The sequence below is a fragment of the Oryctolagus cuniculus genome, chromosome 1, assembly GCF_051225735.1.
Source record: "Oryctolagus cuniculus isolate XC-2025 breed Fujian yellow rabbit chromosome 1, ASM5122573v1, whole genome shotgun sequence".
NCBI lineage: Eukaryota > Metazoa > Chordata > Mammalia > Lagomorpha > Leporidae > Oryctolagus > Oryctolagus cuniculus.
The window spans coordinates 3,800,755-3,823,431 of NC_142867.1; the positions used below are offsets into that span (position 1 = coordinate 3,800,755).

Here is a 22,677-nt window from a genome sequence, read left to right on the forward strand (position 1 = left end):
CAGGCATGCTAAGTCACTGCAGACAACAGAACTGGCACTCGTTTGCTCAGGGTTCACTTGATGCATTTATGACCTTGGGAGAAGCCTCAGATGCAAACACCCCACTCGACACACACTGTGGTCTTGCGCAGGGTGCCATCGGTGCAATGGGTCAACCTTGTTGGGAGGCTGCACCGCTGGGTCCACGTCCTGGCTCTGCTGTCCTAGTCCAGCTTCCTGTTAATGTACTCCCGGGAGGCAGCAGGAGATGGCTCAAGTACTTGGGTCCCTGCCACACACAGGAGAACCAGAGTGAAGTCCTAGCTCATGAGTCTGAAGGAATCAAACAACAGATGAAAACTCTGTCCTCCACTGTCGCTCCCCCTCTTCGTGGAGGAACAACACAGGACCCTGCACTGTTCTTTTGTCTGCTCGGCCCTTCCCGGGTTGGCTGCCGTCCTTCCACCTCCGTGGAAGGGCAGTTCCCCCTGCCACTTTCCCCACTTCCGCGGGGGAATGGCACACCGCAGGCCGGCTCTCTTGGGGGCTGCTCAGATGTTACCTGGATGTTCCTCTTAGATGTTCCTGGTGCATGTTGTCTCTCTCCTCCTTTATAGTCCTCTTCCACCAATCCCAACTCTGCTACCCACACGCCGAGCACGCTGCTCTCCTCCAATCAGGAGCAAGTCCTGTAGTTTATTGGTTGAACTGGAGGCAGCTGCGTAGAAGCTGTTTCCTCCTCTCCCAGCGCCATATTGTGGGAGAGCAGATGCATAGAATAAGTCTTAATTCCAGTAACTTAGTCTAGTCCAAGTTGCTCCCCACACTCCACTTTTCAGTTAAACTTCTAAATATAATTAAAGAATTTAAACTGCGGTTTCTATCATTCCCGTATTTCTCCAAAATGTCTAAGTTGATGAGTAGGTACCAACCACAGCTTAAAGAGTTGGCAACAAGACGTTTTTAATTGAACTCCTTGTCAGATTCCACGTGCAAGGACTTGAAACGCTGGGGGCCCGCGTTTCACGAGTCTCGTTTTCTGTCGCAGGATTCTCACCGCTTTGGGAGGCACGTGAAGCAGGCAATGATGGACATCATCGCCTTGTTCGGGCTCAGGTCCAACTCCAGGAAGTAGCCGAGTCCCTGAGCGGGGAGGCAGCGCGGGCCCTGTGGTACGGCCAAGCGAAACTTAGGTCTCGACCCTGCCCCCGTCCAGGACGGCTCAGTGCTCCTAGAAAACCCCGTCTCCTCCAGAGAGGAGCTGTCGCTTGTTTCCCTAGACGGCAGGCGCCACCGCGTGGCTGCAGCCCTGCTCCCAGGCGTGCGCCCGGGCAGGGAGGCGGCAGCCTGTGGCGTCCCGGCACTGCACGCACACTGGACATGGGGACGGCGACCACAGAGGTGACGCGAGCCCGCCACGGCATCCAGGCAGCGGGCACTGCTTTTGTCAAAGGAAAGGGTGTTCAGGTCGCAGGGGGGAGCTCACGCTAACACACGGACGCACGAACCGGACACGCCGCGCTCTGGAGCCAGGCGGTTGTCACCAGAGCTGCTGCCTGGTCTGTTCCAGGTTGTGTCCCCCCCAGGCCGCGGCTCTAGTGCCCTTGACCTCGCTCGCTTGTCCTCCAAACGCAGTGCCTTAGAATGAACTGCCCTGCATGGAAGGGCCGCTGGGTGACTTCCCTGGGGAGGCCTCGGGCTGGCATCGGGGGTGGGTCGCTCCCCTCGACTTTGAGTGTGGGTCACTCTGCGAAGCATTTGCCACAACCTCCCCACGCCTAGAAAGAGCAGAGCCCTCCGGGCCGGCGCTGCTGGGGCCACTGGAAGGGCTTCCCGTGCTCCCCGAGCCGCAGGGGGGACAGGCAGGGATGTGATGGCCGCTGAGCTGTCTGGAGAAGCCACTGACGGGTCAATACGACGGTGCTCACGGTCACTGCCTCTCCACACCATGGTCAAGAGGACAAGATGCGGGCCACGAGGCTGGGCCAGGGAAGGGCAGCCACACCGTGGCCAGTGGTTCACTTCCTCATCCCACCTGGTCGGAGGGAAGCCCCCTCTCCTTTCCAAGGAGCAGGAGCAGTGGACACAGGGCGCTGGGCCGTGCTGTGGCAGAGCCGCGTGTGGCCGTGACGGGTGCGGGGCGGACGCGGCGCGTCCTCCAGGCACCAGCCCTCCACGAGAGCGTCTGCCTGCGCGTGAGCTGCGCGCCCTGAGTCACCTCCCTGCGGTGCAGGTGCAGCCCCGCGGCCTCCAGGCGCGCAGTATTTCTGTGCCCCTCTGCCAGGGCCGAGCTGTCGGAGCCATTGAAGGAAGACGCTCGCGGGAGAAGGCAGGCAGGCCCGTTGATGTTCGCTGTGTGACGGGAACTGCCTCCTCCCTGGGCGCAGCCTTCATCTGTCTGTCTTGTTATCCTCCTACGGGGTCCCACGGCCAGGTAGCGCTGGGGCACTTGGACAGCCTGAGAGACCCAGACGGGCGAGGTGTCGGGGCAGGCGGCGTGCTGTCGCTAGGCTTCTGCATTGATTGCCGTGGACTTCCGCTTTCCTGGGACGGCGCCTGGCACAGGGTTGGCGCTCGGTCGACATGCTGAACGAGAGCAGGAGCCCCACGTCTTCCCCCTGGTCCAGGCGCTGGCCATGCAGCAGAGTCCCAGTCCTGGCGGTGGCAGCGGGACAGTCCTCCCAGGAGGAGTTTGTCTTAGAGGTCTAGGGGACCGCGGGCGGGGGTGGGGAGGAGTCGCTGGCCCCGGACGGAGGCTGATCTAGAGGGTTTGAGCTCGGTGACCAGGCTGAGCCACGTTGGCCCCCGGTGCAGCGCCAGAGCGCCAAGGGACAGCGGGTACAGGGCTCGAGGCTTGATGCTGACCGGCCTGGCGATCACAGGTGGATGTGCGCGGGGGCCTGGTGCCTCCCCGAAGCCGATGCGAGATCTCTGCTCCTCCGACAGTCAGTCAGTCAGTCATTTTCTTAAGAAGAAAGCAGTGGCTGATGGGGAATGAAGGAAGGTCCAGCCCCGCGGGCCGGTGTCTCAGGGCCTGAGGCTGCTCACGTGGGCTCTGGCTGCGTCCTGCGTCTTGTGGACGCGAAGCAGGCAGCTCGGGCCTGCCCGCACTCAGCAGTCACGAGCGGTCATCCAGCCATGAACAGACGGGGGCCCGGCACAGCCCTGCCCCTGGGCCCCGCAGGGAAGGCTGATGAGGCAGCGGGAGGGCTGGGCTCGGGAGCTCAGGGTTTCTGTGGGGTCCGTGTCAGGTACATCCGTGAGGGGGGCGTCCGCTGTCACCTGAAGTGGGCGCTGGGCGTGCTTTCCGTGGGCCCCGCCCTGCGGAGGAGGAAGTGGGGCCCGTGTGTTCCTGCCCCACGGGGCTGGACCTTGACCACGGGGTGGGCTGCGTTTCAGGTCGGGTGTGGTGGCTCGGCTGTGGCCCGCGGCCGGAGCATCCCCACAGCGAGAATTCAGTGCAGAGCGCCCTTCCGGGTCCGCTCTTAGGTCTAGCAAGCACGTGCTGGCCGTGCCGCTCGAATGCGTGTCCTTGCAGCCCAGAGCTGACAACCGGTGAGAACCTGGGGGTCGTTTGAACTCTGCCCCCCACAGCTCAGCAGCCCCTGTTACTCACCCTTGTGATTAGAAAACCAGCGTTGGGGCCGGCGCTGTGGCCTAGTGGGTAAAGCCTCTGCCTGCAGTGCCAGCATCCCATGTGGGTGCCAGTTCAAGTCCCAGCTGCTCCTCTTCCAATCCAGCTCTCTGCTGTGGCCTGGGAAAGCAGTGGAAGATGGGTCATGTCCTTGGGCTTCTGTACCGGCGTGGGAGACCCAGAAGAAGCTCCTGGCTCCTGGCTTTGGATCAGCACAGCTCTGGCCATTGTGGCCAATTGGAGAGTGAACCAGTGGATGGAAGATCTCTCTCGCTCCCTCTGCCCCTCCTTCTCTCTCTGTATAACTCTGACTTTCAAATAAATAAATAAATCTTAAAAAAAGAAAACCAGTGTTTTTGTTTTGCCCAAGCTGCACGTAGGACTAGGGTGAGCTCTGAGCCCCTCTGCTGTCCCTGGAACTCTGTGCTCTGGCTGGGCTCCCAGGCAGGTTGGGCCATCATGCTAAGCTGTTCTCTCTCTCGATTACAAAGTGGGAACAGCTGTTGGCCTCTGGGTCTGTGAGAGATGGGTTTCGCTCACCCTCACACAGAGGCTGAGGATTTAGTTGTATTTGGACTGAGAGGGTGGCAGGGTCCTCACAAAGCTGTGGGAAACAAACAAACAAACAAACAAACGAATGAATGAATGGGGCCGGTGCTGTGGCGTAGCAGGTAAAGCACCCCCTGCAACACCGGCATCCCATACAGGCGCCAGTTTGAGTCCCGGCTGCTCCACTTCTGATCCAGCTCTCTGCTAATGGCCTGGGACAGCAGCGGAAGATGGCCCAAGGACGTGGGCCCCTGCACCTACATGGGAGACCCAGAGGCGACTCCTGGCTCTCGGCTTTGGGCTGGCCCAGCTCAGGCCATTGCCACCATTTGGGGATTGAGCCCTGGATAGAAGACATTCATCTCCTCTCTCTCCTTCTCCTCCTCCCTTTGTAAACTCTGCCTTTCAAATAAATAAAGAAAGAAATCTTTTTAAAAAATCACATTGACAAAACATTGTGTGGGTTGCAGTTTTTCAGGTCTGTTATGTGTGACCCACCTGCTGCCTGGCGTGCATTGTAATACAATTCCATGGCACAAATATCCCAACAGCATGAAGAAAAGAGCACTCAGGGCCTGCTGTGGTGTAGTGGGTAAAGCTGCCACCTGCAGCACTGGCGTCCCATATGGGTGCTGGTTCGAGTCCTGGCTGCTCCACTTCCCATCCAGCTCTCTGCTGTGGCCTGGGAAAACAGTGGAGGATGGCCCGAGTGCTTTGGCCCCTGCACCCACGTGGGAGACCCGGAAGAGACTCCTTGGTCCTGGCTTCTGATCAGCCCAGCTCTGGCCGTTGTGACCATCTGGGGAGTGAACCAGTGGATGGAAGACCTCTCTCTGCCTCTGCCTCTCTCTGTAACTCTGCCTTTCAAGTAAAATAATAACTACATCTTTAAAAGTACAGAACAATCTTTGAGTGTCAGCTCTAAGTCCCAGAATAATTTTTAGGTAAGGGAGCTCCAGCTGCATCTTTTTTTTTTTTTTTTTTTTAAGATTTATTTATTTATTTGAAAGAGTTACACAGAGAGAGGAGAGGCAGAGACAGAGGTCTTCCATCCACTGGTTCACTCCCCAGTTGGGCACAACGGCCAGAGCTGTGCTGATCCGAAGCCAGGAGCCAGGAGCTTCTTCTGGGTCTCCCACGCGGGTGCAGGGGCCCAAGCACTTGGGCCATCTTCCACTGCTTTCCCAGGCCACAGCAGGGAGCTGGATCGGAAGGAGCAGCTGGGACTCGAACCAGCGCCCACATGGGATGCTGGTGCTTCAGGCCAGGGCGTTAACCTGCTGTGCCACAGTGCCGGCCCCTGCGTCTGTTTTAATGCTTTAACCCCCCTGTCCAATTTCACTGAGCCGAGTTTTCCTGGGTTTTGTTTGTTTGTTTGTTTGTTTTTTAACAGTTAAGCGTACAGCTAAATAGCATGTAGTATCTCTGATTTGGTTTCTACCCTGTGACTTCTTAACGTAATTTTTATGTGTGATATTAGAAAACTGATGTTTTTAACTTATTTTTACAGAAACAATACGTGCGTGGAACAGCAGTGAGCCTCTGCCAGCTCAGACTCCCGGGCCTGCCCTCCGACTCCCCGGCTCCCCCCTCCGCCCACCGCTGCCCGCCCCCCGCCGCCCACCGCCGGAGGCTGACGGCTTAGCGGTATTTATTCTGATGTAAAAAGGCGAAGACCGCTCTCTGCACTCCCAGTGCCCACGAAAGCAGGGGATGGCCCGGCCCCAACTACCCGAGCCCTCACCCGCTGCTCCAGGGTCTGCATTAGCCGGCCGGCTCCTGGTACCCCAGGCCGGGGTGCGGGTCTTCCACTGAGCAGTCCCCAGCCCAACACCAACGCTGACCAGGAACGCCAGTGCCCGGCGACACGCTCGTGCAAAAGGGCAGGCGAGCTGGGACGCGCACGTGCGAGCCCCCCGCGCCCAGGGCGCTCCGGGCGGGGCTCTGCCGACAGCTCCCCCTGCTGCACACGGCGTCGCGGCCCCACCCCCAGGCCCGCCCATCGCGCCCCCGGCCCCGCCTTCGTTCCGACCCCGCCCACCTGCGGGTCCATCTCCGCCCACTTCGCCGCGTGCCCTACCCACAGGCCCCGCCCTGGCTCCGCCCACTCCCCCAACGGTCAACCGTGCCTGGCGGGCGGCGGGCCAGCGCTTGGCCTCCGCGGTGGGTGCGGGCAGCCCGAGGAGGCTGCGGGAGACCCCGGGCCCAGCGTTGGGTCTGCAGGCAGGGAGGGGGAAGAAAGGCCCAGTCAAGCTTTCGGGAAGGCGCGGCCCCGCCCCGGGCGGTTCCAAGGGAGTGGCCGGCCGCCGCCTCCCCGGAGCGCCTGTGGCAGGTGCGCGGCCCGGTGGGACCCGGCCGGAGCGGAAGCGGGGTGCCGCCCTGCCTGCTGCCCGGCTGTGGCCATGGAAGAGGCCCCGCTGCTGGGCGCGATGCCCAGCCCAGAAGATGAGATGGTGACCGACCTCTTCAGCCCCGAGGGTCAGTTTGTGCCCCCCGCGCCCGTGAAGCACGAGGAGGACGAGTTCCACGTGTTCAGAGACGCCTACCTGAGCGCCACCGAGCCCCAGGGGCCGCCGCTGCGCGCGCTCAGCCCCACGCTGGGCGCCGACTGTCCGGCCAAGGCCCAGGTGGAGCTCCTGGTGCAGGACGAAGACGAGGAGCAGCTCCTGGGCGAGCGGCCGGGCCTTCCCGACCTCCACGCCCTGGAAGACGCGGCGCCGCTGGCGGCTGCACAGCCGCACGCCTACAACGTGCACTTCCTGTCCTCGCTGCTGGCCTCGCACCGCAGCCCCGCGGTGGTGCCCCTGGGGGCCTGGGCCAGGGACGGAGCCGCCCACCCCGGGGTGCGGGTGATTCCAGTAAGAGCCTCAGGGACAGGCACGGCACCCTCCCCCGCCCTTCCCCCCACGCACATAGGTGCACCCCGCCGACTCGGCACCCTTGTACATAGTGCACCCCGCCGACTCGGCACCCTTGTACTAAGTACACCCGCTGACTCGGCACCCTTGTACTAAGTACACCCCGCCGACTCTGCACCCTTGTACATAGTGCACCCCGCCGACTCGGCACCCTTGTACTAAGTACACCCGCCGACTCGGCACCCTTGTACTAAGTACACCCCGCCGACTCTGCACCCTTGTACATAGTGCACCCGCTGACTGGGTACCCTTGTACATAGTACACCCGCTGACTGGGTACCCTTGTACTAAGTACACCCGCTGACTCGGCACCCTTGTACATAGTACACCCGCTGACTGGGTACCCTTGTACTAAGTACACCCGCTGACTGGGTACCCTTGTACTAAGTACACCCGCTGACTCGGCACCCTTGTACATAGTACACCCCGCTGGTTCCCTCGCCACGCCCCGGGGTCGGGGACTCAGAGGCTGGCCCAACCGTGCAGACAGCTGATGACCAGAGTGTAGCAAGCTCCGGCTACCTGGTGTGTGAGTGAGGCTTCCGTGTTTGGCGTTTGTAGTACACGGCAGGACTCAGGGTGAGCACCACCTCTCAAATTATAAAGAATGAACTAGAACACTAAACACAAGCTATCGAGCAGTGCCGGGTCAGCGGGCCAGGGACTTAGGGGAGACTAAGCCGGCCTCAGCTCCGTCGCAGTAGGGGCTGCAGAGGGGGGGACGGGCCGGGACCCAAAGGACCCCTTCTCAGGTTCTAGACGGCGTGTCTGAAATGGCGCCAGTTCCACATCCCCAAGACTGGGGGGGGGGGGGAGTTGGGTCCTCAGAGTCCCCAGCCGGGTGAGGCGGGGCCTTGTCCCAGCTCCTTGTCCCCTGGTCCACGCCCTAGTGTAGGAGCCCCAGCGAGGGGGAGGCGCTGAGGGAGGGGGCTGCTCCTTGAAAGTGGCGCTGCCCCGGACCTCTGCCGGGGGGGGGGGGGCAGCGTGCAGGGCGCGTTCTCACCGTGATGGTCACTTTCCCTAGGTTGAAGTAAAGGAGGCTGGCGGTGCTGCCACCAGCAGCAGCCCGGAGGGAGCCACTTCTCAGAACCCGCTTGCCCAGGAGTCCTGCTGCAAGTTCCCATCGTCCCAGGAAGCAGAGGAAGCCGCCAGCGCATCGCATAAGAAAGACTCAAGCCCCATGGTAATGGCTCCAGAGAAGGCGGACCAGAGGGTCTGCTAGCGCGGGGCCCCTCCCGAGCCGAGCTGCTCCCTGTCCCTGTGCTCACTTGTGGGGTCAGCGGTTGCGGCTGCTTCCTCTCTCGGAGTCTCTCACGTCCCACCTCCAGGAGTGTCTCCTTGGCCTGGTCACAGCAGCCGAGGGAGCCCAGGGCTGGCGGCGCGGGGCGGGGCGGGGGCGGGGCGGGGGCGGGGGCTGTGGCTCTCTGGCTGGGGACCGAGGCTGTGTCCTTCTTGAGTAGGATAGGTAATCAGTCTCGCCTGTGGCCCACGCGCCCTCTGCACCTTTGCGATTTCACTGCGTGCTAACAGCTCTGTGGGGCAGGCCTTCTTTTGACCCCCATCTTGTGGGTAAGAAAACAGAGATGTTCGCGTAATCGGACGTGTCTGTGGGAAAGACTAGCGATGGGAGCCAGGACCCTGCGGTTAGCGTTCCTCCATCAGAGTGCCTGGCTGGAGTCCTGAGAACCAATGGTCGTCTTCCCTCGGGCAGTTCTTTGTTTCTAGAAATGAGATCCTGGCCCCAAAGCCTGCAGGGGTGGAGAAGGACTGGCCCACGGGGACTTGGACCTGCCAAGGCAACACAGGGGAACACGAAATTCAGTAAATCGACAGCAGGCTCATCTTTAAGTTGATAGTGCTGCCAAAACTATCCAGTGGCCCTTGGCAGAGCACAGGTGCTCATGGTAACAAGAAGGTGTTGGGGAATGAGCTCGCGGTGGACTTTGGATGGGCTCTGGTGTGTGCCGGTCACCACCTCTCTGTCTGCAGTTCCACTCGGGGCCGCGGCCTGCAGAGCAGAGCCTTCCAGGCCCCAGACAGGTCAGAGGACGAGAGCCCTGATGCCCCTAGACTGGAGAGTGGCGTTAGCCCAGCCCAGAGGGAGGAGCCCAGGTGTGTGCACTACAGAACGTTCTGGAGTGGCACTCGGAGTCTCGCCCCCAGTGTGGTCTCGTGTTCGGTAGCTGCAACTTTCTCTCCAGATGCAAATCGAGTTCTCCCGGAACACGGATACTGGGTTCCTAGCAAGTGGCCGGGTGACCAGACGCCCTGACCCGATGGCCTGCACCTTGCTACCGTAATAGTCTGTGTCTGCTTTGGTAGCTTGGTCCTTTATGCCTGTTTGGGTTTTCCTAGTAAGAGTATAAGCAACTTAAGGGCGGAAGCCACAACCTCTCAGGTGCTGAGGTTTTGTCGTCAGAACTGGAGGCTGTGTGCAGGCAGAGACCACAACCTCTCAGGTGCTGAGGTTTGTCGTCAGAACTGGAGGCTGTGTGCAGGCAGAGACCACGGCCTCTCAGGTGCTGAGGTTTGTCGTCAGAACTGGAGGCTGTGTGCAGGCAGAGACCACGGCCTCTCAGGTGCTGAGGTTTGTCGTCAGAACTGGAGGCTGTGTGCAGGCAGAAACCACAACCTCTCAGGTGCTGAGGTTTTGTCGTCAGAACTGGAGGCTGTGTGCAGGCAGAGACCACAACCTCTCAGGTGCTGAGGTTTGTCGTCAGAACTGGAGGCTGTGTGCAGGCAGAAACCACGGCCTCTCTGCATCTGTGTCCATACGGCTTGGCCTGGACGGGAGCTGGGCACACAGGGAGCTCCCTCGATGCTTTTGCTTGGCTGAAGGATTGAAGACAGACTCGCCCAGCTGCCGAGGATCCATCGTGATCGGAATTAGATAGATGGGGGGGGGGGGGCGGCGCCGTGGCTCACTCGGTTAATCCTCCGCCTGCGGCGCCACCATCCCATAGGAGCGCCGGTTCTAGTCCTGGCTGCTCCTCTTCCAGTCCAGCTCTCTGCTCTGGCCCAGGAAGGCAGTGGAGAATGGCCCAAGTGCTTGGGCCCCTGTACTCATGTGGGAGACCAGGAAGAAGCTCCTGGCTCCTGGCTTTGGATTGGCGCAGCTCTGGCCGTTGCGGCCAATTGGGGAGTGAACCAACAGATGAAAGACCTCTCTCTCTGTCTCTCCTTCTCACTGTCTGTAACTCTACCTCTCAAATAAATAAATAAAATCTTAAAAAAAAAAAAAAGTAGATGAATGGATAGAATTAATCAGGCCCCGGAGGTGGCCGTGCTTGTTAGACTTTTCCAGTTCTTAGATCAATGTTCCTAAGCTGTAGGAACAAGACAAACGGGCATTTTTTAAGATTTAATTTTTTATGTATTTGAAAGGCAGAGTTAGAGGAAGGGAAGGGAGAGGGAAAGAGAAAGGTCTTCCGTCTGCTGGTTCACTCCCCAGATGGCCACAACCGCCAGAGCTGGTTCACTCTCCAGATGGCCACAACCGCCAGAGCTGGGCCAGGCTGAAGCCAGGAGCCTGGAGCTTCCTCTGTGTCTCCCAGGTGGGTACAGGGACCCAAGCACTTGGGCCATCTTCTGCTACTTTCCCAGGCCATAGCAGAGAGCTGGACCGGAAATGGAGCAGCCAGGCCTCCACCAGTGCCCCTATGGGATGCCGGCATCGCAGGTAGTGATTTAACCTGCTCTGTGGCAATGCTGGCCCCACAGATGGACATTTTTAAACTACGTTACTGCATGTGTGGGTGGCAGACAAAAAAGCCATAGTAAACTCAGGTCATCCCAAGCATGTGTCCAGCTAAAGGCAGGGTGCCAAGGGACACAGACTGACGCAGGTCCGCAGGGGATGAGTGTGGGGACAGCTCCCAGCCCCATTGGTATGGACCGCAGGGTTCAGGACAGGTGAAGGAAACGCCTTCGATTGAGTGTCCGCATCAGACACCTGTGGAGAAAGGCCGGGTTTGAGAGAACGTGCCGTGTAGACGAGAAACCCAGAGCGCATGTGCAGCCTTCCAGCCAGTCTGGATTACCGCCGATTTCCACGTGGGCGTTACCGGAGTGATGTGTTCTTCGTTCCAGGTGGTATGCCAGCTGAAAGGGGGCACACAAGTGCTGTGCATAGACAATCCTGGCACGAGAGAACTGAAGGCACTGCACCTGCTTCCCCAGTATCAAGACCAAAGTAGTCACCTGCAACCAGGTACAAAGTAGATCAATCAACAGACGATGTCAAGCAGCCGGTGTGAGTTTGTGAGGGCAGATGTTTGACTTTGTGTGTATAGTAAAAGGGTTATTAAATAGGCAATTTGGCAAACTGCCCAGCCCACGCTTAGGGGCTAAGAATAGAACAGACTCCAGACTAACTTTTCTGCATCGTGTTGAATTCCCCATTCCTGACCCCAGCCCCACGTCAGCGAGGGGCAAAGAGCTCTGTGACCCTAACGGGAGGCCTCATGCCACCTCTGCTTGTCACTGGCTCCACAGGAGCTCTGCCTGAACGAGCCCGGGGGACCCCTCAGCCCGTCCTGAGGGGCAGGGCGGGCTGCCTGCTGGGGTGTCGACACAAAGCACCTGCGTTCTCCTGCGGACGTCTCAGGGCAGCCGGTGGGAACAGCACCCTGCCTTAGCCCCGTGGGCTCTGCAGTGACTGTCAAGTGGTCTGTCTGGAATTCACCCTCGCAGAAATTCCTTTGAACTGACTTAGTAATGAAGTGACCTGTAAGTGCACGGCCATCCTGAAATGCCGTCTGAATGGTTCAAGTACGATGAAAAGAGTTTTATGATTTGTAAGTTAGGACAGCATTTCTGGAGAACTGGCACTTCTCTGTGGACTGCACACTTCCATGTTACTCTGGGTCTTGCTTGGGTTACTCAGAGTATTTCTTATCAGGTGACTGATTGACTCTGACCATAACTAAAACCAGTTTCTTTCTTTCTTTTTTTTTTTTTTTTTTTGTAAGATTTATTTATTTGAAAGAGAGAGAGAGAGAGAGAGAGAGAGAGAGGTCTTCTATCTGCTGGTTCATTCCCCAAACGACCACAATGGCCAGAGCTGCGCCAATCCAAAGCCAGGAGCCTGGAGTTTCCTCTGGGTCTCCCACGTGGGTGCAGGGGCCCAAGGACTTGGGCCATCTTCCACTGCTTTCCCAGGCCATAGAAGAGAGCTGGATCAGAAGTGGGGCAGCCAGGACTCGAACTGGTGCTAATATGGGATGCCAGCACTGCAGGCAGCAGCTTTACCCACTGCAGCACAGCACTGGCCCCTGAAAACCAGTTTCAAAATTAGATGTCGGCCAGTGCCGCGGCTCACTAGGCTAATCCTCCGCCTTGCGGCGCCGGCACACCGGGTTCTAGTCCCAGTCGGGGCTTCAGATTCTGTCCCAGTTGCCCCTCTTCCAGGCCAGCTCTCTGCTGTGGCCAGGGAGTGCAGTGGAGGATGGCCCAAGTGCTTGGGCCCTGCACCTGCATGGGAGACCAGGAGAAGCACCTGGCTCCTGGCTTCGGACCAGCGCGATGCACCGGCCGCAGCGGCCATTGGAGGGTGAACCAACGGCAAAAGGAAGACCTTTCTCTCTGTCTCTCTCTCTCACTGTCTACTCTGCCTGTCAAAAATAATAAAAAAAAAAATTAGATGTCACTTCATTGGCGTTGAGAGAAAAAGCGTGGCCCCGCGCATCCCCGTTCCATCCTGAGAGCCGCTTTATTCAGGGACAGAGGCTGCGGGAAGCCATTTCTCTCGTCACTGTAAGCTGGGGTGGGGCTTTGGTCTCGAGGAGCCCGTGACAGTGCACGGCCGTGGGTTTCCTATGGCTCAGTCTGTGGCTGCGACCCCTCCCCAGGCAGGGAGACCGTCTTCCCTCCTTCCCTCTTGGTGGCACCCTAGAGATGACAACGTCCTAGAGATGACAACGTCCTAGAGATGACAACGTCCTAGAGATGACAACGTCCTAGAGATGACAACGTCCTAAAAATGCCTTACGGTCTGCAGAGGAGAGGATGTAGATATTGTTTTCCAGTTCTGTCTCCTCGCCCTGTAATCACTGCCCAGATTCCTGCCACAGTCCGTGGATTTTAGACAACACAAGCTAAATGCCTCCCATTGCCCAGATCCAAGTCCCCTCGCTGAGAGGAAGCGTGAGCCAGGAGCAGGAAATGCGGCTGGACTGCCGGTCCTCGGAGTGGAGGACGCGCTTCGCTTCCCACCGAGGAACCCAGAGCGTTCTTCGTGGTGCCAGTAGGCGAAAACAAAACAGAGCACAGAGCCCTGTCAGCTCCAATATTAAGTACTTTTTCAATAGTTTAGTAACTATTTTACCCTGACAAGTCAGTACCCAGTTGCATAAGAAAAGACACATAAGTTGAAAGTGCTTCTCATGGTGTGCTCTTGTGAGCAGGGAGCTACCCAGTGGTGCTGGGCAGCTTGCTGTGGCACCCTAGGGCCCTCCTCCCCCTCAGCCTGGGAGCTGGGTGCTAACAGCTTGACACAGCAGACTACCCCAGTAAGGTCCTGTCGACGAGCTTTATGATAAAAAGAAAAAGAAATGATTGTGTAATAAGTAAAAGTGATTAGACTGGCCCAAGGTCTTACAGAATAAAAGCATGAGGAGGGTCAAGATAAGCTTCGGTGACTGAGCATGATGCAGCATCAGGCGTTGCTGCGCTTTGTCCCGCGTGCAGGTGGAGGGGCGTGAGGTCTGCCCTCCATCCATTGGTACTGTCTTGCTTTCAGATGGGCCCAAACCGATGACGACTTTCGTGGGAAGATTTCTGCCAGTCCCAGCAAAGCTAAATCTCATTGCACAACAAGTGAGTCATTTTAATTTTGAATATACGTTGGGCATCATGTCCTCTTGACATTTGAGTTGTTTCGGTATTACTGATGACCTGCCATTTAACCCATGGGCGAGACATTCACGTGCGTGGGGTCCTCATCACAGCTTGCACACCGGGGGCGACTGGACGAGGCCTCAGCCCCACTGCTTCCTCAGCTATGATTGGCCCATTCCTCTGGTCTGCAGACCATCAGCTGCCCACGGTGCCCCCGTGCCCTCTGCGGGCCTCCTGTCGGCACTCGTCTGCTACTCGGTACAGAAGACCCTCAGCTTCCTCACTCTTACAAACATGCTTTTCTTGAAACTTTGTTTTGAGATTGTACATGATGGACATACAATACAAACAAGAGAAGTGCATTAGAGAACAGCTTTCCTATCTCCCCACTGTACACAGCCAGACTGTTCCCTCGTCTGCGCCGCGCGGCGACTGTCATGTTCTGTGTTCCTCTCCGTGCATCCTCCCATGGCACGCGGGCTCCTCAGGAGCAGAGCGTGTGTGGGGGCAGGATTGAAGAAGCGAGACAAAGCACACTACCCTACTGTCATACCCCACGTCTCAGGGAAGGGACAGACAAAACGCAGACCTGGAGACGAGGCACTTCTGTGAGGAGAGCGCAGGAGCCGCCTGGAGGCTGAGGGCTGGGAGGGGAGGGGCAGGCCGCAGGCTTCCGCGCGGCGCTCGTGGCTCTGGAGAAGCTGACCACGTGCGCACAGTCTAGAAAGGACGAGAGAGCACGTGGCCATCACAGGAGACGCGCTGTGGGCAGAGGAACCAGCACACACCTCAGGCCAGCAGTGAGCCTGGCGGCGTCCAGGAGGAGAGGAGGAGCCTGGGCTCTCCCGGGTCTGGAAAGGGGCTGTGGGTGGGCAGGAGGGACGAGGTGGGGCAGGTGAAGCTGCTGGCTCCGCTGGCAATGGCACGGTGGAGGTGGAGTTCCGAGCCAGGGAGCAGAGATCTCTGAGGGAGGGTGTGGACAGGGTTCAAGTGCAGAAGGAAATAAACACTTCCCTCGCCATGTGCTAGCCTGCAGGGAGAGCATCGGGCAGTGCAGGGGGAACCCAGGTAGGCCGTGTCTGTGGGCCCCGGGATGCGGTCTCTGCTGGTTCTCACAGGACGTCCGCCTGAGACCCAGCACCCCGCTGCCGTCCTGTCTTCACGGGCTCAGCCGTCACCAGGAAGACGCACACTGCACTCGCCCTTCCGCCTCCATGTCTTACCCCCAAGCCCCTGTTTGGCCACAGCCCCCTGCCTTTCCACGCTCCCCATCCTCCCTCGACTGTTTATTGTCCCACGTTGAGCCGCCTGACTTCTATCCGTGTGGCCCTGAGGGACAGTTAGCCGTGCATTTGCTGTGGCCTGGGAGCCCTTGCCCCTTACAGACTCCCGATTCTCCATGCTCTTCTGAGTCTCCCTGCTCAAAGCGTGGGGTACAGACCCTGAGAACAGTCGGTACCTGGAGGCTGAAGAGAGGCCAGGGCCCCCGCCCCCACCCCCGCCCTGAGCTGCAGACCCAGCACTGAAACACTCCCGGGAATCGTGAACACAGGGGTCTGAGAGGCCCGCCTTGGAGTCTACTTTCCGCACTCCTAGTGCCAGCCGTGGCTGAAGGAACTCCGGGGTTGCAGCATGAAGTTGCCCCAGACGTATGACCTAACGCATGCCCACACGACATAGCTTTCCCCCTGCTTTCCTTGGGACTAAGTAAGCAAGGGGGTGGGTGAATGGAATTGTACCTACTGTGTGCAAAGAACTGCCTCAACACCAAGGGCTGTGAAATCCTTCCTCCCGAAGGAGCAGAGCTCAGACGGGCAAGTGCAGACAGACCCAACAGGTGGTGTCTGGCTGACCGCAGTGGAGACGCCGGTCTGTCCCCTGTGAGCCCTTCCCTCCCGGCTCCCAGCCAGGCCAGGTGGGGTCTGGGGCGAAGCCCTGGGACTGCGCTGTGCTGTGTGAATGAGGGAGTTTGACTTCCTCAGGGTGACTCCTCCCTCCGTGTCAGCAGTGATTACACACGGTTTGAGATGGGGGCAGAGGGAGTAAGCAAGGCTACTGGACGGTGGACGCGACAAAGATGGGCTGGGTCGCTGGGATTCACACAGTAACCATCTCTAATCCTATTGTGTGCAACGCTGTGACTGTCAGCTCGGAGAGGAAGAGCACTCAGACAGGGACGCTTCGCGACCCATCTGTTTCCCTGTGAGCAGCCTCTGGGCCGTGCTCGTGAGATACAGGGACAGGAAGTGAGAACTGGGAGCAGAGGCATGGAGGACGCGTGATTATGGCACTGCTTCTCAGCTCATAGCACTGCAAATTAGTTTCTGGAAAAATGAAAAAGAGTGGTTGCCAGTGGATCTTCCCGTGGCAGACCTCTTGTGCTCGTTATTACTAATGCTTAAGGAACATTTGCAGTTTATGGAGTTGCTCATGGGAGTCACTTATTTCCAAACCAGTACTTCATAAAAATGAGAGTTCTGTGACAAGCTCCGTGGCCAGCCGACTGGCGGCTGTGCGTTCTGCTTGCTGGCTTGACAATGGTCGCCCTGCGTCCCTTCTCCCGTCCTCTTGGTGTGCACAATGCGGGCTTTCTCCCGCCCTGGGCATCCTGTGGCCAGGTGGGTTGTTGATGGCCTTGGCCCTAGAACCTGCTCAGCGGTCAGGAGGCTCACAGTGGTGACGGGGGTCGGACGTGGTTATAGAGGGATTGGGCCATACACCTGCAGAAGGACAAGAATCTCCTCTGTCTGTACCTAGGGGCTGGTGGCTGGAGCTTGACCCCACACACTAACGCACAGGCTCTTGCCTTTGGTTCACACAGGTGGATAACGGAGCCCTCCCGGCAGTCCTCAATGGGCCTGCGTTCCCCTCCAGCTCAACTCTTCCAGGACCACCCAAAATCGCTTTGTCTGGGTAAGGATTCTAAACAATCAGTTGTCGCTTAGTTAATGTAAGCGTTTAAGAGGCATTTGTGTACATCTGGGGTTTTCTTCTGTGCGCTGAAATTCGGTTCCACTGCACACCTTCGTGTCTCTGAAAGGTTCGTTTCCGCCGTGAGACACGGGAGCCACGTGGCTGTTCACATGTGGTCTGTGGTTGCTGGGAAGGCAGCTCTCTGCATGCTTGCATGCGACAGAGCTGGCCTGTGGCCGTGTTTCAGACGCCATTGACAGCTCTGTCTGGGTTGCCCATGGCTGCAAACTGTGCCGACGTACTGGTTCTTGGCTGTCATCAGCGTCAGGATCGCAGTGTCCACCAGGAGGCGTGCAGGGTGGTTGGCCGAGATCCCTCCCGGCTGCCGGCACTACCCGCCCTCCCTGCTCAGGTGGCCCACGTCCTATGGCAGGTGCTAGTGAGCGAGTCTAGTCCTGTAGTCTACCCTGTAGGCTAGAGGCGGGTGTGGGCTGCATTGGCCCAGGCCCTTGTCTTGCCGTTTTAAAGTCGTGTTTGTGATGGTGCCCGAGACCCCACGCTGGTTGCAGCTCTCTGTTCAGCGAAGGTCGTGTTCCCACAGTGGTCTGGCGGCCCTTTCTGCTCGCTGCTTTCTGTGTTTGATTATGGAGCTCAGTCTCTTCTCCTCCCAGAGCTTTTGGCCCACAGTCCAATGCGGGGACCCGGGGCCTGAAGGCAGCAGGGCCAGCACCTCAGGAAATGAAGCCCACGGCCTCCTGTGCTTCGCAGGGTTCCACCGCGGGGCACAACTTCCCCACGGCCTTGGCAGTGCAAGAGCTGTTGGGGGCAGGAATGAAAGCTGCCCAGTGGCCACTTGGTGGGACTCTTGGAGACTAGCGAACCCATCAGCATTTCACCTCTGCCTTGTCCTGGAGGCAGGGGCGCTGATGTGGGCTGTGCACGGTCGGAGCAGGCGCCCTCCAGCTGTGGCAGCCGTGCGCGGGCGGTTCCTGACTCGGTCATCTGAAGGAGCAGGGCTGTGTGGAGCCAGCGGCCTCCCTGTCCTGGTGCGGCGGTCACTGAGGGTCAGTGGTGTGGCCACTGGTCATCGCGGGTGGCTGGTAACGCTTCTGGGTGGAACAGGGACCTCAGCAACTTCTAGACTCTGCTCGCAGCGTCACGTCCTCAGGAACGTGCGTGTTAGGGCCCTCAGGAGGGCGTGGGCGTGGGTGCAGCGCGCTGCTCGGGCTTTGTCCCGCGTGGACATCGGAGGGGCTGGCGTTTCCGTGACTTTGCTGCGCGGAGCGGGTGCTTTCCTGACGCAGGCGTTCGCAGCCCACGTGCGCTCTCACAGAGGTCTGCGTGCAGCCTGGTCCTCCTCCCCTTCGCTCTGCTCGGGCTCCCCGTTCATGGCTCCTCCTCACCCCCCTTCCTCCCTACCCCATCCGGGCTTTTCTCACACATCTCACACTTCTGTATTTTGGTGGAGTTGTGCGAGTTACAAGGGTTTTCTGCTACAAATCATCGGCCAGGAACACCGCGAGTTTGGTGTTTGTGTCTTTTTCTGGAAATGACTCCCTGCTCTCTGTCGTTCCACTGAGCCAGCTCTGGTGATTTTCCGTCAGTGCAGAGTTCGGATGGCGTTGTGGCATCTCCACCAAGTTAGGAATTCAGCAAGGGGCAGCCGGTGAGCCGCTGCCGGGTGGTTTCCCTCTGTGAGTTCCCGGCCACCACTTGTTTGTCCATCTCTGTACCGCCTTCTGCACTCCGTTAGCCCTCTTGGGCTTCTACAAGATCTGAGGTTGCACTAAGTCTGCAGGTGTCAGAAAGGAGGTCAGCGCAACACGGGTCACACACACTAACCCGGCGGGCGACACACGCAGGTCAGCCTGGCCCTGAGGCTGAGTGTGAGAGAGGTCTGACCCGACCGTCATTCCTTAGGACTGGGTGATGACCTGGCTAACTTGTTAACTGGCTTCTCATAGTTAAATAGGAAAATTGATAAAAATTCACGTTCTGCTAATTCGTGGCTTTCATAATGTGGTTGTAGTCAAGTAATAAATGTGAGTGCTGACACATATTCATGGTCTTCACAAAGACATGCGTTGGAGCCGCTTCTCCGGAAATGTTCCTGAAGCGGAGGTCTGTGTGCGGTCACTACTGTTCTGTGTGATGCTTTTCCGAGGCGGGGTCTTCAGGCCCTCTAACCCTTTCTACTCTCGGGTTTTCAGCTCGGCACTCAGAGAGGTCAAATATTGTTAGAGCCACGGGCATTTTCCACTTAGCTTCCGTGGCACCAGCTGGACTTGCTGCTGTCCCACAGTCATCTGCGCCCATCTGTAACCGAGGTCTTTGCTCATGCAGTGCTTTCTACAGAAACATCCTCTTGTCCCACAGCAGGGACACCTCCACTGTCAAAGTTGCTGTCAAGTTCCACCTCCCGCTAAAGCGCTTTGTTTCAACGTCTTTCATCTGTAGTAACTGTGCTGACCCTGTTATGGAAGATTTCAATCAGTAGAGAAGCAATTTGACGGTTAATACTGTTTTATGTTCCCTAGTTCGTCAGTCCTGTGTCACATGTCCCTGATTATTTGATGGATTTCTCCAAGACAGGCGCCATATAGTACAAAGATGTTTATTTCTGGAGTCCTCAGAAGCACTTGTCACAGTCGTGGCCCGCAGTGGCCCCTCATTCCGTGCCAGCTGGCCTCCTCCTAGCATCGTGGATGTGCATCCACCCGCCCTCTCTGCTTCCTGGGTCCTAGCAGGTGCTCACGGGAGTCTCCACAAAGCCCCAGCTGCTTTCTAAAGGAGAGAGTTCTGTTTCCTCTGGACAGCAAGTGAGAGGGTGCCCCATGGCCCAGGTCAGCACGGGTCTGAAAGGGCTGTGGGCAAGAGCAGTGATGCGGGCGTGAGAGCCCCTCCTCTGAACTGCTCGGGGCTTCCCTAGGAGTGGACGGGCCAGGAGGGGAGAGCTGGACATGCTGCCTCCTAGGAGTGGACGGGCCAGGAGGGGAGAGCTGGACATGCTGCCTCCTAGGAGTGGACGGGCCAGGAGGGGAGAGCTGGACATGCTGCCTCCGGCGCCCACAGGGCCACAAACCACCCACTCTTCTATTTAAAAAAAAAAAAAAAGCCCACGCTAGACAAGCACTAAATTCATAGAGCGTCCAGTGGCATAATGTCGACAGTGGGAGATGTCCTCAGAAGAAGTCACAGTTTGCCCCTTGGTCATTATCAGGGACGTTAGCAGTGTTCCTCTGGGGGAGGGGCAGAAGGGGAGAACAGTGAAGTGCAGGTGGAATCCGTGCGCGTGCAGACAGCAGGGTAGGCTGAGTGTTGGGGATCTGGGCCCGGTGTCTGTAGAGACAGTTCACCAAGAGAGCTGGGTGTGTGGGACCCAGAGCGCAGAGCCCGGGGGGAAAGGGTGTGGCTGTATTAATTGGCTCCACGTAGCTGACAGCAGGGAGCTGTTGCCTGCTCTGTATGCGGACACACGACTGTCTGCAAGCATCAACCATGTGCCAAGTGCTGTTCTGGTTCTGTGGAGAACCCAAGGCCCAGATGTGCCCTTGCCCTGAGGATCCAGGGCACAAGAGACGCTGCTTGCACACTTGGTCCCCGGGAGCACACTTGGCCATCAGGACAGGCACGCACCCCCTCAGTGCCAGGAAGAGCCCTCAGCACAGTGGGCCCCTCCTTTTCACCATGACCGTTCAACTTCTCCCGTGACTGATCTCCCCGTTCCCCTAGTGAGCGTCACTCTGGGCAGTGCCTGGGGACTCTCCCGACGCGGCTGCCCCTGTGGTTACAGCTTCCCCGAGCACAGGGGAGGAGTTTGTGTCCGTGCTCCAAGGCCCCTGACGATGCTTTCCGGCTAATCCACAGCGACATTAGGAGAGTTGTCATTATCCCTTCCCAAAACAAGTGCAGCCACCAATGCGCGCATGAACACTCAGTGTGCAGTGTTGCTGGTGATCCTGGCGCGCGGCCAGCTCCTCACTGGTGTGACAGGCTCTGGGTGAAGGTTCTTCTCTCCTCCGGTTTTTACTGCATAGCAGTGTTTGCAGTTGAGGGAGGAAAAGAGCTGTTTTGCGGGAGGTGGGTCACACAGGATAGAGGTTTGGACAGGACTGGGAAGACACCGCACAGAGACTTTTTGGGAAGTGTGAACAGGATTAGGAACCTGTTCCCCACTCACCATGAAGTACAGCACAGGCTGGGTCTGGTGAGGTTAGTTCCACCCCATGCGTGCCATTCCCACTCTGGGATCAGGCACTGAAAGTAATACCTGTAACACCTGGTGTTGAGACCGTAGCCATTCTAGAACACCAGATTCTTAGCTAGTTCTCTTTTTCAAGAGTAACCATCTGAATACATTTTCTTTTTTAATCTTTGTAGAGTAACTGTTAGTTCATGGGCCACAAAGTCTAAAAAGCCATGTAACTGTACCAAATCCCAGTGTCTGAAATTGTAAGTAACCACAAATCCTTCATTATTAAGTATGAAATAAGGTTGTTTAGAAGTCAGTGTGTAGACAAGGGCGCAGACAGTGGAATGGCCAGCCGTGTCCACGCTGCACGTCTTAGTGGGCGCTGTGCAGCAGGACAAGAGCTGCCCTGGTCCTTTGGGACTATCTCAGCCGGCCGCCTTGGTGAAGGACTCCTCCCCTTGCAAGGCACGTCACTTCCTGGGTCTTGGTGTCCTTTTCTAGCCCTCAGATGAGTGTTGAGATGGGCTGTCACTGGCTGAGCGCTTACTGTAACCTTTTCCACACCCTATTTTTTTTTAAAGTTTGATGAATCGGTTTACTCTATATTGAAATTGTGTCACGAAGCTTCTCCCTGGAGGTGCAGCTCCCAGGAGGCTGTCAGGGGTGGTCGGGCAGACTGTCAAGCAGAACCCCGGCCAGAAGTAGACAGCGTGGCCGGAACGCAGGTGGAGCTGACGGCCATGCGTGCCAGTGTCTCCTTGTCCACCCTGTCGAATCTGTTGTTGGTGTGTTCCCCTGCTCTCGGCTCTTGCCGCGGGCTGCTCTTTTTCTGGCCGCCCGCCTGCCTCGCCTTCAGGTCCCTGTAGTGAGGGCAGAATGTGTCCTTGTCCCCGTGTCTGCGGCCCTAACCACCGTCTCCACGTGATCTTCCGTTTCAGAGCTGCTGCAGCCATGAGCGCTCCATGACGGGCAGTGATGTGGGGGTGCACACGTGGGCAGAACCCACAGGCCTGTGACGCCTGGTGCACGGGACAGAGTGGACAGACTGGTTCTGTAAAGAGCTATGTGAAATCCAGGGCTGACCGACAGTGTCTGGGCTGTCGTTGGCTTAGTCTGGGAGAGCAGCCGTGTGCCTCTCCGAAGTCGACTCGCCCTGAGAGCACCAGTGGAGAGCTGAGTGCGGCCGTGGGTGAGGAGGAGCCTGGACCGTGGGCCGCTGGCGACCCGGGGAGGCCGCCCAGACGGAGACTTCCAGTGCGGCCGAGGACTGGTGGTAGAGTCTAGATGGACAGAGCTGTGCAGGGCCTCACGCCGGTGGACCGGGCCCCTGCGCTGCTGGCTGGGTTTGGGGACTGACTGGGCAGAGCAGCACCATGAGACTTGGCCAAGGTGTGTGGTTGGTTACTGGGGACAAAGAGAGGCAACTTCAGGACGTGGGGTGAGATGGCTCTAGGCAGGGTTGCCTAATTGAACTACCCTTCAGGCCAGAGAAAGCTTCTGGCGTGGAGGCTACTCCCAGCTTAGAAATTGGCCATGGCGCTGTCACCGAGGGCGGAGTCTACCCGCTCTGGAAGAAGGCAAAGGGCTGAGTGTGTCTGGTGCTGTCCGGGGCAGGTGCTGCCTTCTCCAGGGAGGGGCTGGTGGGTGTGGTGGGC

At 58.2% G+C, this 22,677-nt stretch overlaps 2 protein-coding genes across 8 annotated transcripts in view; both read left to right on the top strand.

The window, feature by feature from the left end:
- The window catches only part of LOC100350716 (carnitine O-palmitoyltransferase 1, liver isoform), a 48,746-nt gene extending 44,786 nt beyond the window's left edge, over positions 1-3,960 (top strand). For 4 of the 6 annotated variants that reach the window (XM_089312129.1, XM_089312237.1, XM_089312270.1 and 1 more), the window contains one exon: positions 3,720-3,960. In XM_089312129.1, coding sequence (XP_089168255.1) covers positions 3,720-3,935 — 216 coding nt within the window. In that variant the 3' untranslated portion in view covers positions 3,936-3,960. Of the gene's footprint in view, positions 1-1,027; positions 1,152-3,719 lie in introns of all 6 variants that reach the window. The other 2 variants (XM_051827867.3, XM_051827874.3) reach the window with 1 other exon arrangement.
- Positions 3,961-6,274: 2,314 nt separating this feature from the next.
- Positions 6,275-22,677, top strand: part of TESMIN (testis expressed metallothionein like protein) — a 52,746-nt gene continuing 36,343 nt past the window's right edge. Inside the window, exons 1-5 of one of the 2 annotated variants that reach the window (XM_089312384.1) lie at positions 6,275-7,020; positions 8,105-8,263; positions 11,170-11,290; positions 13,820-13,896; positions 16,739-16,830. In XM_089312384.1, the coding sequence (XP_089168510.1) occupies positions 6,565-7,020; positions 8,105-8,263; positions 11,170-11,290; positions 13,820-13,896; positions 16,739-16,830 (905 nt within the window). In that variant the 5' untranslated portion in view covers positions 6,275-6,564. The remainder of the gene's footprint in view (positions 7,021-8,104; positions 8,264-11,169; positions 11,291-13,819; positions 13,897-16,738; positions 16,831-22,677) is intronic. The other variant, XM_051827882.3, reaches the window with a different exon arrangement.